This window comes from Cavia porcellus, unplaced genomic scaffold (genome assembly GCF_034190915.1).
Source record: "Cavia porcellus strain 051 isolate PalLab524CR breed Dunkin Hartley unplaced genomic scaffold, mCavPor4.1 scaffold_23, whole genome shotgun sequence".
Classification (NCBI taxonomy): Eukaryota; Metazoa; Chordata; class Mammalia; order Rodentia; family Caviidae; genus Cavia; species Cavia porcellus.
The window spans coordinates 43,282,920-43,297,973 of NW_026947506.1; the positions used below are offsets into that span (position 1 = coordinate 43,282,920).

At 43.1% G+C, this 15,054-nt stretch overlaps 1 protein-coding gene across 3 annotated transcripts in view; it reads right to left on the reverse strand.

Moving 5' to 3' along the window:
• Positions 1 to 445: 445 nt before the first annotated feature.
• The window catches only part of Lancl2 (LanC like glutathione S-transferase 2), a 68,571-nt gene continuing 53,962 nt past the window's right edge, over positions 446 to 15,054 (reverse strand). For all 3 annotated transcript variants that reach the window (XM_003470108.5, XM_063234326.1, XM_063234327.1), the window contains 3 exons: positions 7,597 to 7,773; positions 4,804 to 4,876; positions 446 to 2,853 (listed from right to left, as the gene is read on the reverse strand). In XM_003470108.5, the coding sequence (XP_003470156.1) occupies positions 2,759 to 2,853; positions 4,804 to 4,876; positions 7,597 to 7,773 (345 nt within the window). In that variant the 3' untranslated portion in view covers positions 446 to 2,758. The remainder of the gene's footprint in view (positions 2,854 to 4,803; positions 4,877 to 7,596; positions 7,774 to 15,054) is intronic.

Consider the following 15,054-nt stretch of genomic DNA (forward strand, 5'->3'; position numbering starts at 1 on the left):
ACCACCTCTGGATCAGGCATGTGGGGGAAGAGTACTGATTGAATTTAGAGCTGCTATGAACACTGGCAAGAATCACCTGGGTCTCCGCCTGAGTACCCAGGCACCAGCTGCAGACCTGAGCAGGCCTATCACTTTCTCATTTGCAAGAGAGTGGCAATAATATCATCTGTCTTCCCTGTACTGTCAACAAGGTGAAGGGTCTGTCACATAATTCAAGCTCAACATCTGTGACTGCTACTTTATTATCTGGGTTACAGAACGTCTCAGTGGAATCAAAGAAGAGATCATGGACAGTGACCTTTGGCTGGGACATCACAGCGATGACCACATTTTCATGTGAAGAACCAAATCTTCAGAATAGGGACCAGTGCTCCTAACCCACATCACTGCCCCACACAGACAGAGATAGGAGCAAATGAAGACTCCGCAGCCATCACCACAAAACTGTTTTGTTTTGTTTTTTGTTTTTACTAACAAAACCAAAGAATCCTAAACACTTTTGTGGACATCAATTTCTTTCCTTCAGAGTTTAAAATGGTATTGTGTATGTACACACTTTTACATTTTAAACACATTCTGGAGAACACAGTTGTGAACACAAACAAGTTCAATAAATGGACATGAGATGCTTTGAAATCTGATCTTGAATACTTAGAACGGGTAAATGGATATCTGTGTTACCCCCCCCCCATCCTATGTGGTGCCACTTCTTCCCTGCCTGTAGGAACTGGCAGCTGGCCCTGAAGGCATAGCAGCCCATATGACAGACAGGAGGAAGCAGGTCCATGTAGAATCCTAGAACCACACATCTGCCAGTATCTAGTGGATAAGGAGCAACATGTCATCTCAGCAGGCTTTTAAAACTCTGAAAATAAAATCTCAATTTAGTCCACAGGTATTTTATCTTTTTCTTAGCATGTTGGACAGAAAGGTGAGCAGATTTGCACACATGCACAGGAGCAAGTGCACCTGGTAGATGCCCAGGGAGCTAAGAGTCAACTTGGCTAAGAGTCCCCAGTGGCCTCCTCGCAGAGAAGGGCTGGCCAAGAGCCCAGGGATTCGGTGAGCCCCACACTTCGCTTCCCCAGACAGGAGACAGTCAGGGCCTCTTCAGCAAGCTCTGTCTGTGTCATTCTTTGGTGACGTGGGTGGGAACTATGCTGTTGGATAAGACTCTGCAAAACATTCCCACCAGCTAGAATGGGGTGCTGAGCTCCTCTGAAAAGCCATCGACTAGCAGGAAGTCACTTAAAGCTTAATCATGAGGGTCAAATCACCAAGCTAACATGAAGGAAACTGTGACTCAGACACAGGGCTTCCTGCAGTGAGGAGACTCAAGGGCATCCCTTAGAAACTGAAGGTCACACGTTCAGAGAGACAGATCCACACATTCGATTTAGCAATGCCCAGAAAACTGCACATGAGCAAAAGCAACTGCTCTTCAAAATGGGTTATTATTCTCCTCCCTTTACAAAATAATTGGAAACCAGGTCTGATGAATCCTTAAATGCCCCCTGTAGACAAGGACCAAGCCAAGTCTTGTATTCTGCAATGAGCACCTTACCTTGCTCAGATGAAGTTCTCAGAAATTTCTTGGCTACTTATACCCGATGACATAAAAACTCTTCTAAAACAGAATTCTACACAACAGACTTACTAAGTGTGTGTGGGGGTGCTAATTGAAATTATCCGTTTTAAGAAAGTGTCACCCAGATCATGCTCTAATTTTCTTGTTAGAACATTAATGTTGCTCCTCATACGTACAAATGCAGATGAGTACTTCTGATTTTATTCCTCTGAAGTACACAAAAATAAGGAATGTATTTATTCCAAATTTATACTGAGGACAATCCTCAACTAAATCTATGCACTTGCAGCTAAGCTCACTTTAAACTTTTTGGTGCTCTATCACCCCTTTCCAATTCATTCACTGTTCTTAAAATAATTAAGTTATCAGTTGGTAAAACTGCAATGGGATCTGTTGTAATAAAATACACCCAGGTGAATGTTCTACATTTACCACCATTAAGTCATTGCTACTTACGGTGTGGTCAGCATGGTATTGTAAAGTTCACCACCCATGACTGCCTAGCACCTCGTGCCAAGGAGCCTTGTGAACTTCATGTAAGGTTCAGGAAATAACAGGGCCACTGATGGAGTCCCACCTCTTGACAACCCAAGGCCAGCCCAACACAGTGGAGGGAGGTGCCCCTAAAAGTGCCTTCCCCAAACGTGCCAGCAGATGCCCTCTTGTCTACTGTTCCTTCCGTGTTTGGATTGGTCTTTCCTTCACATTCTTTAGAAAGGTACCCATGGAAACCACCAAGGCCTTCTTACTAGAATGCCGCCCTTGATGATCTTTCTAATATATAAGAGACGTCTCCTGACAGTTCCTGCCTGTCCATGGACAACGCCCTTATGCATTATACACAGAAACATGGCGGCCAATAGAACTGTGCAAGCTCAGCCTTGCGCGTGTGAAGAGAACAACTCACACTTACAGACAACACGAAGGACCATGCAGACACTATAGGAACCAATGTGAGAAACTCCTATCACACACACAGGGCAACACTGTCACAAACGCTGATGGAATGGCTTCTGACACTCATGCTCTAACTTGAAAGTCTCTATAGCAAAGGGGCCTGGAAAGGTGTCTGCCTTTTTTCTTTCAGGATTCACAGTTGGCTGTGTCAGGCACTGGACAATCTGGAGGCTTTTGGTCCAAAAGGTAATTTAGTTGTTTTATTGCACCTTTTTAATCCCTCTGGGCAGAGCCAAGTTCAAACGCGGGAAACCGTGATGTCTCTGGCGTGAGGATATCGGAGAGAAAGTGAATAGCTCCGGCCATGCCTGCAAAGCAAGAGCAGGAGCTTTAGGGATGGCTCTCGGGCACTGTCTGAAATGGGGTCTTCTGTCATCTCAATGTAATGCATTTTGTATCACAGAGAATGAAACTTTCTACTCAGAAATATTTTTCCTTATGGTTCTGTGAATTTAAAGAGACAACATTCCCCTAAAGATCTGACCAATGTCCTGATTTTATGTGAGTAAAACACATTACCAATACCAGAAATAAAGCAGGATCTATTAGTATAGTTGACTCAGATATCACAATAATAAAATACTATCAATAGCTTTACGCATATAAATCTAACATCTCTGATGAAATGGTTCAGGTTCTCAAAAAGTGCAAAATAGTACAACTCACTGGATATGAAACAGACTAAACTTAAACTGCCCTGTAACTATTTTTTAAAAACTGAAATTGTTTCAAAAGCTCTAGAGAAAGAGATCCAAAAGATTTATCTACAGAATTTTACCAAACATTGAAATTATGTTCACACCAGTTCTTTCACCAATTAATACACAATCTTTTCCAGAAAACAGAAAATGAAAGGAAGTCACTAGGTCAATGTCCTCATACCACAGCCAGATAAATATGGTATGAAATAGGAAAACTAGAGACAAAATTTCATGGGTACACATGAAAAAGTCTTTAACAAAATGCCAGCACATTTGGGATTATGCAATTTGTAAAAAGAACTATGACTAAATAGGCTTATTCCAGAGATAGAAACTGGTCTAATATTTGAAACAGAATCAATACAACTGACAATATCAGTTGGCTAAAGGGAGTAAAGCAAGTAGCCTTATCAACTGACACAGAAGGGGGACTACAAAGCTCAATACCCATTTATTTGACTCAAAATTCATTTATTACTTTTGACGTCTACAAAGAATATGTGTGAGATATAGCTCTACAGTGTTTAAAATTTAGCAATTAATCCTAACACCAGTTAGCTCTGGCTTTGATACCTGTGGTTTATAAGTGAGTCAGTATAAATACCAGCGCACATACAAACATAAAAACATTTCAGTCTTTCTGTGGGTCTTTATTATCTCCCTAAATTAGTCTGTCTGTCATACTTGCAGCAGACGACCAGCTGCTGTTGTTTATACAGATGATCTGTTACTGTTCTTCCTTTTCAGAGCTTTCAACATTAACTCTTGTTATAATTTTACAAATAGTAATACTTGTAATTGATAATATTATTAAGTCCCTGCTACGGCTTGCGTCTAGATGCCCTCCTGCCAAACCTCATGCAATCACAGAAGTGGACTTTTCAGTGGTGGCTGGATCTAGAGTTCGTGATGCTGGGATTAAAGCTGTGGAATTACTCAGTGTCCATTGGTCAGTTTGGCATAGTTCTGGCTAGGATTAAGGATGTGAGTGCTATATCAGCCCCATAGCAGGTAGCCTGCCCACAATATAACGGACAGGAAGAGGTCTGCTCCCTTTCCCTTATTAATTTTGCAGTCTTCTGCCTGCCATGGACTATTCTCTGCAAAGCCATCCTGCCCTGAAGCCAGGTGGACTGAAACCTCTACAAACTGTAAACTAAATAAACCTTTCCTCCACTAACTTGTGGGTGTTGGGTATTTTGTCTCAGCAATATACAAATTAACTAAGATACTTCCTTACATATTTTAAACAACAACCCAGGATGCTGTGAACCCCTCAATATTAGACCCCGTGACAAGGGAAATGCTTGTCTCCCTTCACTGACCAGCAGGCATTCCCCACTGTCCACAAGCCCTTCACAGAATGTATCAAGCACACTGGAAGGATGGACAGGACAGAGAATGGGCATGGTGAAGGCACTCAGCATCATTTTTAGCAGTGACCTGACCTCTCCATGGCCACTGTGACTTTGAAAATACTTAGGCGAGACCAAAGGTACCAGTGTGCAGCCCCAGGGATGGCATGTCCTGTCCACCTGGCCAAAGCTGACTGCCTACCTTCAAAGAGGGAGTAGGGCCTGTCAGGGATGCGGCACCCGTGCGCTCCGTAGTCCAGACACCACTCTGCAAACTGACAGGAAAGAGACTCTTTTGAGAACACCATTTCCACTGGACGGCATTTCAGGGAGCCCCCAGGAGCCAGAGCCAGAGGTCTGCAGGTGGCTGGTTTACAGCAGGGCTGGGCTGCAGAGCCCCTCTGCCCTGCAGCTGAGCCCCATGAGGTGAAGCTGCAAGAAAGTCTAAGGTAAAAATCCTTACCCAGCCACAGCTCCAGGACCTGTCTCCTGCCCCATCTGTTGGAAAGAAAGCCAGGTGGAAGTGGCCTTTGGCCCTCACTACGCACACCAGTATCTTCTCTGTCTTCAGTGGGAAGCTCACAGCCTCGGGAACAATCAATAAAGCTGGAAAATGTCCCCTGCCCTGGCTTCTCTGTCTCAGCTTTACACGGGCTCTATGGCCCCACAATGAGGCTCCTTCACCTGGAAAACACCTCCTCCCAGATCTAGGTACTTGCCTTGCAGTAATCAATTTTGCCTTTCTCCTGCCTCTTCAGTGAGGTTCTTCTGAATTGCTACTATAGACATCTCCCTAACTTTTTTTTTTTTTGCTTAAACTGACATTATTTGGTTTTGTATATTAAGGATCATAAGCATTAAACACAATGAATATAAAATTCAACACATGTAAAATAAACTTATTTTGCATTCTAACTTCCAAATCTGTTTACTTTTTTTAGCTTCTCTGATGCACCATCTACCTCATATTCTCAGTCAAGGAAACATGAAGTATTTGTTTTTTCTACATTAAAACAAAACAACTGCATAAATTCTGTGGTTCCACATCCGATGTGTCTAGATCTCTTTTGTCGTCACATGCAATGCCCTGGAATATATTGAAAAGTTTCTTGTATTTATGATCAAACAACAATGGGGTCACAAGACTTGTCTCATCCTTCCTTCATGATTCCTCTCTAAACAAAGGGCTCAGCTACTTTCTAATTAATATTCAGTGATGGCCATTTATTAAAATCACTGGCAGGGTTTGAAAGATATTGGTACCTGGACTTGTTCCCTTATGATCTAGGATTGGCAGAACCAGGGTTAAGAAAGGTTAACCGGCAGAAGATGGGGCTTCTCCACCTGCTGTCCACCTAGAGAGGACAGGGCCCCTTCACCTGTTGCCCACCCATGGAGGACGGGGCCCCTCCAACCAATGCCTGCCCACCTGGCTTTATCTCCATCAGAACCACCCACTCCATGGCATCACACAGAACTAGACTCAGCTTTCCCAGACACACCGTGCTGCTTCACACTCTAATTTGGGGTGAGTTCTACTCCCTATCTTCCAGGGCCACCCTTTCCTGACATGCCTGTGAGACTCTATCTTTGAAGAAACAGAGCTATCTCAAGGCCTCATGACATCAATTCAAGTTCTCCTTCCTTATCTCATCAAGTACAACTTTAATATTGAGGCTTCTGAGGCCTACAGATTCTGGCAGCTTTCCACTTCTGCCCCCACTTCCTCCCTCTACCCCACACCCCAGCCTCCATGAACTGCATCCAGTCCCCGCGTAGCCCACATTTCCAGGCATGTGGACCACAGTTTTCTTCCTTTTAACATCCTCCTTCAGTCCCTGTAGAGTAACCTCCAGCCATCCTCCAGGTCTTGGGCTGGACATTACTCTCTCCCCTCCCAGGACTGGGTTGGCACTGCCCTCTTTATGGCTCTGCCGCATCCTGTGGTCTCCCACAGACATGTATGAGACCCCACAGGCATGTGTGAGAGCCCCACAGACATGTGTGCACTCTCAGAGAGCCCAGAGGGACAGAGGAAGGCCCATGGTGCTAAGAGACATTCACTGTGCAGAGGGAGGTGTACACTAGCCACAGTGTCCTCCCATCAAGGTCACTATGTGCACTCTGGTGATCTTTTCCCAAGTTTCCTCCTATGTGCTACGTCATGAGAGCCGAGTACAACACTGAAACGCCAGCACTGTCTATTGTGTCTTGCTTTGTGCACTCATTTTCATACACTCAGAGCAGATTCACAACTTTCTACTCAGCATTACTTACTGTCATTGGTTCTGATGCAGGGTAGTGACCCAGACCAAGGAGACATGGAGCTTACATTATGCAGGCATGCCATGCTCAAGAACTGAGAAAGATACATAACTGATGGCTGTGAGTGCTGCTCCAGCTGGGAGTTTAGAGGCCTGGGGACACCCCTACACTGACATGGGAAGGCAAGGAGTCGCTGTGCAAGGCCTGGGGGGGGGGTGGACAGTCCCTGCTGAAGGAAACAGTGCTAAGAGTCAAGGGTGTGAGCACGAAACCCTCCACCTCCATTCTCCACAGCAGGAGGGCTGGCATGGAGAGTGGAGGCCAGCTGGGGTGTGGGGCCAGGAGAGACATACTTGGGAAGTGGGGTGAGCACAGGCACAAAGCTCTGTGCACTGCAGAGGAGTGTGGGCTTGGCTGATGACAACTGCGCATGATCTGCATGTGGTCTTGATGGATTCTCAGAACCCCCTGGCAGGTGGGTAATACTTTTCCCATTGCTACAAATGAGGAAACTGAGCTGACACACACAGGGATTCCACCCAGACAGTGCAACTGCAGAACACATTTCCTGACAGCCTCTGCATGTGTCACCCTGTGCTGCAGACAAGGGCACCACGGCACAGAGAGCCCAGGACAAGGCTGTGCAGTAGAAGCCACCTCGCGGGGAGAGCTAGGCAGAGACAGCTGAGAGAGGCGTTGTGTTGGAAGCCTCCGTATGCAGTTCCCTCACCTTGCAGGCTCGATAGAGGTACTTCTTGTCCTGCGTGAGGTGGTAAAGGGATAGGAAAGAGTAGCCATTCCCAGCAGTACCGTGGCAGATGCCATAACCTTTCCGGAGAAGACCTCGCTGCCAAATCACGTCGCTGCACTCCATGGCATCTCTCAAATACTTCTCCTCCTTAAAAACCTGGACAGGGACAACCAAAGCAATGTCAACAAGAGGCTAACAGATAGCAAAATTCTTCTCTCCTATACAAGGCTTTATGGCACATGTCTGTAGTCCCATTACTGTGAGGCTGAGGCAGAAAGCTCTCAAGTGAGAGTCCAGCCAGGGTGACTCAGTAACTTGGAGAAACCTTGTCTCAAAATAAGGAGCTGCAGAAATATTTCAATGTGAAGTCCCTTTTTCAATCCCCAGTACCACCAAAAAAACAGGCAAACAAAAACTTCACCTCTCGGGTTAGAAAATTATATTTAGGAAAACAAAAACACCATTGGGGGTAAAAAAAAAAGTTAAAAATTAAAAATCCCCAGCAACATGATGCACAGCTTCTTACAAGCTCAATCTATTTCTCTTGGCCTCCAATTCAGTTTTGCTGAAGAAATTCTAAAATTTAGCTTTAAAAATTAATATTGAGCTGGGTATGGTGGTACACAACTGTAATCTCAGTACCTGGGAGGCTGAGGTAGGGTGATCACCATGAGTTCAAGGCCAGCCTGGGCTACATAGCAAGACCCTATCTCAAAAAAAAACAAAAACAAAAACAAAAAAAACCCCCAAAACAAAAACCAAACCAAAAATAAATAAATAAAGATTAAGTAGCACATTTTGCAAATGGGAAGGGGCCCAAAAGATGGCAAGAGAGGAGAAAGGAAAGTGATAAAAACGATGCTGTATAGATGTACCAACTCCCCAGGAAGAATGTGATCTTTACAAACTACATATATGGACTAAATCAAAATTTAAATGATAAAAAATTAAAGTTATTCCATCCCCTTGGTAAGATGCTTCATCACAAACCACTGCACACTCCTTCGGATGCACATTCTAGAGTCCCGAAATGTCTACTCTTAGCAAGGGAGACCAAGGCATTAATAACCCCGTGGCACCCTGTTGCTGATAAGAACACCTTACCCTACGTGAGCCTGTGTGTTCGTGAGCACCTGCAGAGCCCACCCTGTGGGCTAGAGAGAGTGCTCGTGCTGAGCTGGACCCAGACTGGCTCAGCCTCAGAGCAGGTGCTGGTGGAAGCACTCACGGCAGCTCCCCAGGGCACTTCCTGTGGACAGCTGCAGAGTGGCCTGCCGATAGCCACGGGTGGGCGGAAGGAAGCTGCTCTCACCTCCTCAGTGGCCCCCTCAGCAGCACTGGAGTCTGAATCCAACACCTTTGCACTACACTGCATCCCCAGCTATTTTAGCTTTTTTTTATTCTGATATAAAGTCTCTTAAATCACTAGGTTACTCAGACTGGACTTGAATCCTCTTGCCTCAGCCTCCCAGAGTGCTGAGATTACAGGTATGCACCACTGCCCCTGGCTCCAGACTCTCTTCTACATTTTCCACTCTTTCTCCTCACATTTCATAAGTGCTCCCTGGTCCTTCTCTGTTATCTGTTATCTTCAGCCAGGTTATTCTAGTGCACAGGAGTTAGGCAATGAGGAGCACAAATGTCCCCACATGTGACGTGGACGTGGGCCCACCCTCTTGTGATGGTGAGGAGTGACCTCCTCGGCACCACGCTGAGATGAGTTCTGAGGCTGCAGGTGCAGAAAGGGAAACAGAGTTAATCACCAGGTTTCCAGAATCATATAAAGGCAGCCGAAAAGTGGGTTCTGGGGTGAGACTGCCTAAACTTGGGTTTCAGCTTTTACCCGAGCGATCATGGACAAGTCACTTAGGCTCTGTATTTGTGAAAAGACAACATGGCCTGTTGGGAGGGCTCCCATGAGATAATGTGCCAGGAGCTCAGCACAGGGCCTGGTATCCGACATGCTGACTCCTGTGGAGCTCTCCCAGCCATTATTCTTCTGTGTCACACTGCCAGCATGAATACTGCCTCCTGTCACTGGCCCTTGAAGTCAGCTGTAAAGGAAGACACTCTTATCCATCCTAAAGAAACAATCAGGCAAAGCTGCTAGGTGAAAAGCCACTTTCTCAGGCTACATCCTGAAATCCCAGGAGGAGCAGGCCAGCTCCAGTAAACCCAACTTCCTCCTTTCTGGTGCTCTGGGGGAAGTGTAGTTGAAAGCAAGCCCATTTGGTGCCCTACATATTGTCCCTGCTTCCCTAGTAAGACACGTGACTGATGGTTTGCTCCCATAATATCACCTATACCTTAGTTTCTGAGCATCAGCAGCACCCCTTTCTTGCCCTATTACATGCGTGCTCTATGAGAAAAGCTATCTGAGAGTTTAAGAAGTACAGAAAATGTTTCCAGAGTTAGGGACAGATTAATTTTCTTTATATTACAGAAACCACAATTTGTCCAGACAATGCATTTATATTCCTTCTTCTAAACAGTAACTTTCCCTGAGAGGTCTCAGGACAGGAAGTGTGGGGAGACAAGATGCAAAGACAATCATCTGAGATCTGAGTCAGAAGACTGAAGTGAGAGTCCTCTTCTACATCCACAGTCAATTCACGCAACTTCCAACAGTGAGACCTTGGCATACAACTTCTTTGAACCTTCTGGCTCATATTATGATACAGACTGACACTGAGATGACTCAAAATATGGAAGGAATGACAAGGATTTTAGGTAGCAATGACAAATATCTGTAAGGATGAAAAGAAAACTATACGTACCACCAATGAACAGCTTTTTGGCTTCTATCTAGATGTTCCCCCAAGTGCTGGCTAAATCTAGGGTATGTGACACTGGGATTAAGGGTGTGGTACCAAATTAGTCCACTGAGTAGAATTAGCAGAGTTCTGAGGCTGGATAATGGAAGCCCCGTCCTGGGTATAGGTGGCACCAATTAACAGGCTTTTAGCCTGGATAGAGTATAAGGGGAAAAGAAGGAAGGCAAGCTGGCTGCTTTCTGCTTGCCATGCCATGGACTCTTTTTTTTTTTTTTAATTTTATTTAAGGAGAAAAAAAAATAGAGAAAGGGTACAAATTATACAGATTTACAGAAAAAAAATAAACAGTAGGAAATCACTAGTTAATGGATTACATATTGTCATCTTAGAAATAATTGTTCAAGTCACAAAATTAAAGCTTGTAAAGTGGACATTCCAACAGTGGGACTGCAAACAGTTCTGTTCAATGATCCAATAAAACTCAGTGATATCATTTTCTCTCTTATACACTTAAATATACATGTAGTTATATCATTTAGAGCACTTTCTTTTCCTCTCTTTTGTACAATGACAATTACACATTTTGGGTTTTGTTGCTCCCACAGTTCTTATTACTTTTTTGGAAGGGAGTAGAACCAAATGTGACATAACAGAACAGAGTCAATCAAATCAAAAGGGTGGACATGATAGATAATGTAAAAGCATAATACAAGGTGATCAATAATGGTTACCATAATGCCTCCTGCTATCTCTAGTAGAATTGCCTATATCATCAGTTATAATGAAATTGAACAAAACAGTAAAGAACAAAACTAACAAAACCAAAGCATTGGAGACATTGTAGGTCTTCAAAAATAGATAAAAGTCAACGAGAATGGGCGTCATAATGAATCTCACTATCTTCACAGCTGTTGCCTAAACTTTCGAACCTGGTACTATAGGGGGACATCAGTCAAAAACAAGATGGTGAGAGTAATACAGGGCTTTAAATCAAGATAATGGAAAGTCAAAGTGGGTTACTATAATATATCCTGCTATTTTTAAATTTATTTTTCCCTTAATTAAAAGGATAAAAATAAAGTAAATAATGAAGTGGAGATTGAGATAAAAGAGGGCATAACAGCAAAACAGCACAGATCAAAACATAACCATTTAAGCAGAATAGTGTTTCACCACAAGATAATCCTGACATAAAAGTAGTTACCATATTGTCTCTTTCCTTGGAATCTTTGAGTATAACTTCGTATACTGTAGAATCAAATATATCAAAACAATGTAAAACCATTTAAGAGAATGACAGCATTACAGGGTATTTAGAATCAACTAACAGAAAATGAACAATGGTTTTTGTATAATCTCCTTGTCTTTAAAAGTTTTTGCTTATACTATCGTACATAATAAAATCCAATAAGATACAACCTGTTTAGACCAATGGAGACAGAAGAACAAAAGCTTGATGAGACTTCAAAACAAGATGATACTAAATCAGTATTACCTATTAAGATGTCATTTTCTCCAAAATAGCTGTTCCTATCATCCAATCTTCTCTGCCTCATTTCTCTTGAGCTCTTTTTCTGTCATTAGTTGTCAGTTTGTCTTCTTCATTTTGTTTTCTGCTCCATTCATTGTGGCCTCTCTGCCACTATTTCTGGATTCTTTGTATTTTTCTTTTTTAGAATACCCTGCAGTATTCTCTGTAGAGTTGAATTGGTGGTTGCATATTCCCCTAGTTCCTCTTTATCCTGGAAGCACCTTGTTTTTTCCATCAATTTCCAGGGATAGTTGTGCAGGATATATCAATCTTGGCTGGAGATTATTATCTTTCAAAGCTTGAATTATTTCCCCCCACACTCTTCGTGATTTGATGGTTTGTGCAGAGAAATCTGCTGTAATTCTGATGGGTGTTCCCTTGTAAGTGGTCTGTTTCTTGTCTTTGACAGCTTTTAATATTCTGTTCTTGTATTGAATTTCTGGAATTTTTATTATTATATGCCTGGGTGTTGCTCTGTTTGGGTTGTAGGTGGCTGGGGTCCTGTATGCCTCATACCTCTGAGTATCTTTACCTTTTGCTAAATTAGGAAAATTCTCCTGGATTATTTCTGTGAGTAGCTTTTGTAGCTCATTTGTTTGTGTCCCTACTTCTTCTTTTATGTTCTTAATTCTTAAGTTATGGATTCTCTTATCATCTTCTAGTCTTTGTATTATTGCTGTTTGTTTCTTTGTTACTTTTAAGAAGTTTTTTATTTCATTCTCCCATATTACAAATCTGCCCTCCAGTTCAGATAGTCTGTCCTTAGTTTCTTTCAAGCTGTTATGCCAGTTTTCAATAGAGTTTTTAATTTCCTGGTAGTCTCTTTGAACCTGCTTCACGTATTCTATGCTTTCTCTATTTTCTCCCTCTTTTTCTGTTCTTCCATTCCACCATCTGTTTTTTCTTGGGTGGTGCTTAGCATTTCTCTAACTATTCTGCTTATTTCTAGCTTCAGGTCATTAATAACTTCATTCCTGAACTGATCTATGAGGCTCTCTAGATGGCGCTTTATGTCTATTGGTGCGGTGTCCACTATTGCCTGTTTCTCAGGATTGGGGGCCGAGGAGCCTTTCTTGTTGCTGTCTCTTCCCATATTCTTTGTTCCTTATATATGCAAGCTTATATAGGAGGTCCAGCTTCCCTCCCTGTCAGCCACAGCCTGATCGAATTGCGCTGGCTAGGTGTTCCCGCCCACCGCAGCACACCAGGAAATTGTAGACCAGGCAGCCTACGCGGGGCCCGCCCCTCCAGGCCACCCTCAGGCTCTGGGATCTGGGTTGTGCTAGCCCACTGTGTCTCTGCCAGCAGCATCACGTAGGCTAGGCACTGCTCACCAATCCCGCTTGAGAGGGGGATACATGGCTGAAGTCGCTGCAGCGCCCCGCTCCCGCAAGTCTGCCCAGTCCCCGAACGTCTTCCTCTGGAGTCTCATTAAATTGTGGAAGAGTGTCAGTTTCTCTCACTCACCTCACCGCAAGTCAATGCACAGCTCCCCACCCATCCTGTTTTCAACTCCGTTCGCCGATTCCCATTCTCAGAGCTTCCGCCCGTCTGTCTCCCTGCCGAGCCGATGTAGACACAGCCGCCGCGCGGCGGGAAACCCAAATCGCGGCTTCCAATGGCGCAGGCTCCAGCCTCCACACTGAGGCCCCTTTGTTCCTGTTCTAGCACCAGGACTGCATTCCAAGTTGGTTTCTCTCAGCCCAGTTTGTTCCTGGGTCAGCAGAGCATATCTCCACCTGCTTATGTCTCCTTACTCTGCACCATTCCTGAATTCTAAGCCGAGTCTTTCAGAGAGCCTCCATAGCTGCTGCTATCTGTCCGCCATGTTCTCCCGGAAGTCCATGCCATGGGCTCTTGTCTCCTCTGTGATGCCCCTTTGCCATGTGCCCTGCCTTGGAACCAGCCAAGATGAAACCTCTACAAACTGTCAACCAAAATAAACCTTTCCTCTTTTAACCTGTGAGCATCAAGTGTTTTGTTTCAACAACAACAAAAGTAACTAACACAGCGGACATTCATTCATTCAGAGGACAAAAGGACTTTTAAAAAGAAATAAATGGATATTACAGACCTTGAAAACCATCTACAAGAAAGATAAAATCACTGGGTAAGCTTATAGCAGTTTGGACATGACAAAGGAAACCACGGGTGAATATGAAACTAGGTAAAAGGAAATTACCCCAACTGAATTACAAAGAAGAAAAACAAACTTAAAAATAACCCCTACACCATGTATAGAAAAATAATGGCCAAACACAGAATGTAGTGAAAAATACATATCTATGACTTTGAGAAGATCAAGGAATCTCAAACAGGATAAATATAAACAAATTTAAAATAAAAAAGCTAAGAGGAAAATCTTAAAATCTTTCAGAGGAAGAACATGCACACACACATGTGCACACACATGCATATATTGCAGGAAAGAGACCAGCATAATGAATGACTGATTGCTTATCAGAAACAATAGAGGCCCAAAGACAATGAAGCACTAGCTCTAAAGTACTGAAAAGAAAAAAAGAACAGTCAAACTAGAATTTCACAACCAGCAAAAAATTCTTTTAAAGATGAAGGTAAAGTAAGGACAAATCTAAGATTAATAAAAATCAATTATTTGCCAAAATCAAAAAGATTATCAATAACTACTTTGCAAACCTGTATGCCAATAAATTGGAGAATTCACAAGAAATGGACAGATTCCTAGACACATACATGAATTACCAAAACTGAAACAAGAAAATTTTAAAAACCTGAATAATCCAGTAACATTTAATAAAAAATCTACCAAATAAGAAAAGCCCAGTTCCAGATGGATTCTCTGTGGAATGCTACAAAAACTTCCGATAATCCTCAAACTCTTTAATGAAACTGAAAGGGAAATAGGACTCCCAAAGTCTTTCCTGGAAGCCACCCTGATTCTAAAACCAGACCAGGATGCAATCAAACAAAGAAACTATAAGCCAATCTTTTTAATGAATATAGATGTAAAAATCCTCAACAGGACACAGGCAGACAAAGTGCAACAAATCACCAAAAAGTTCATACATAAACATAAGTATAAACACAAGAAGGAAAATAAATTTTGTGAATCTGGACTCAAATTTTAGTTTTATTTATTAAGTATATTAA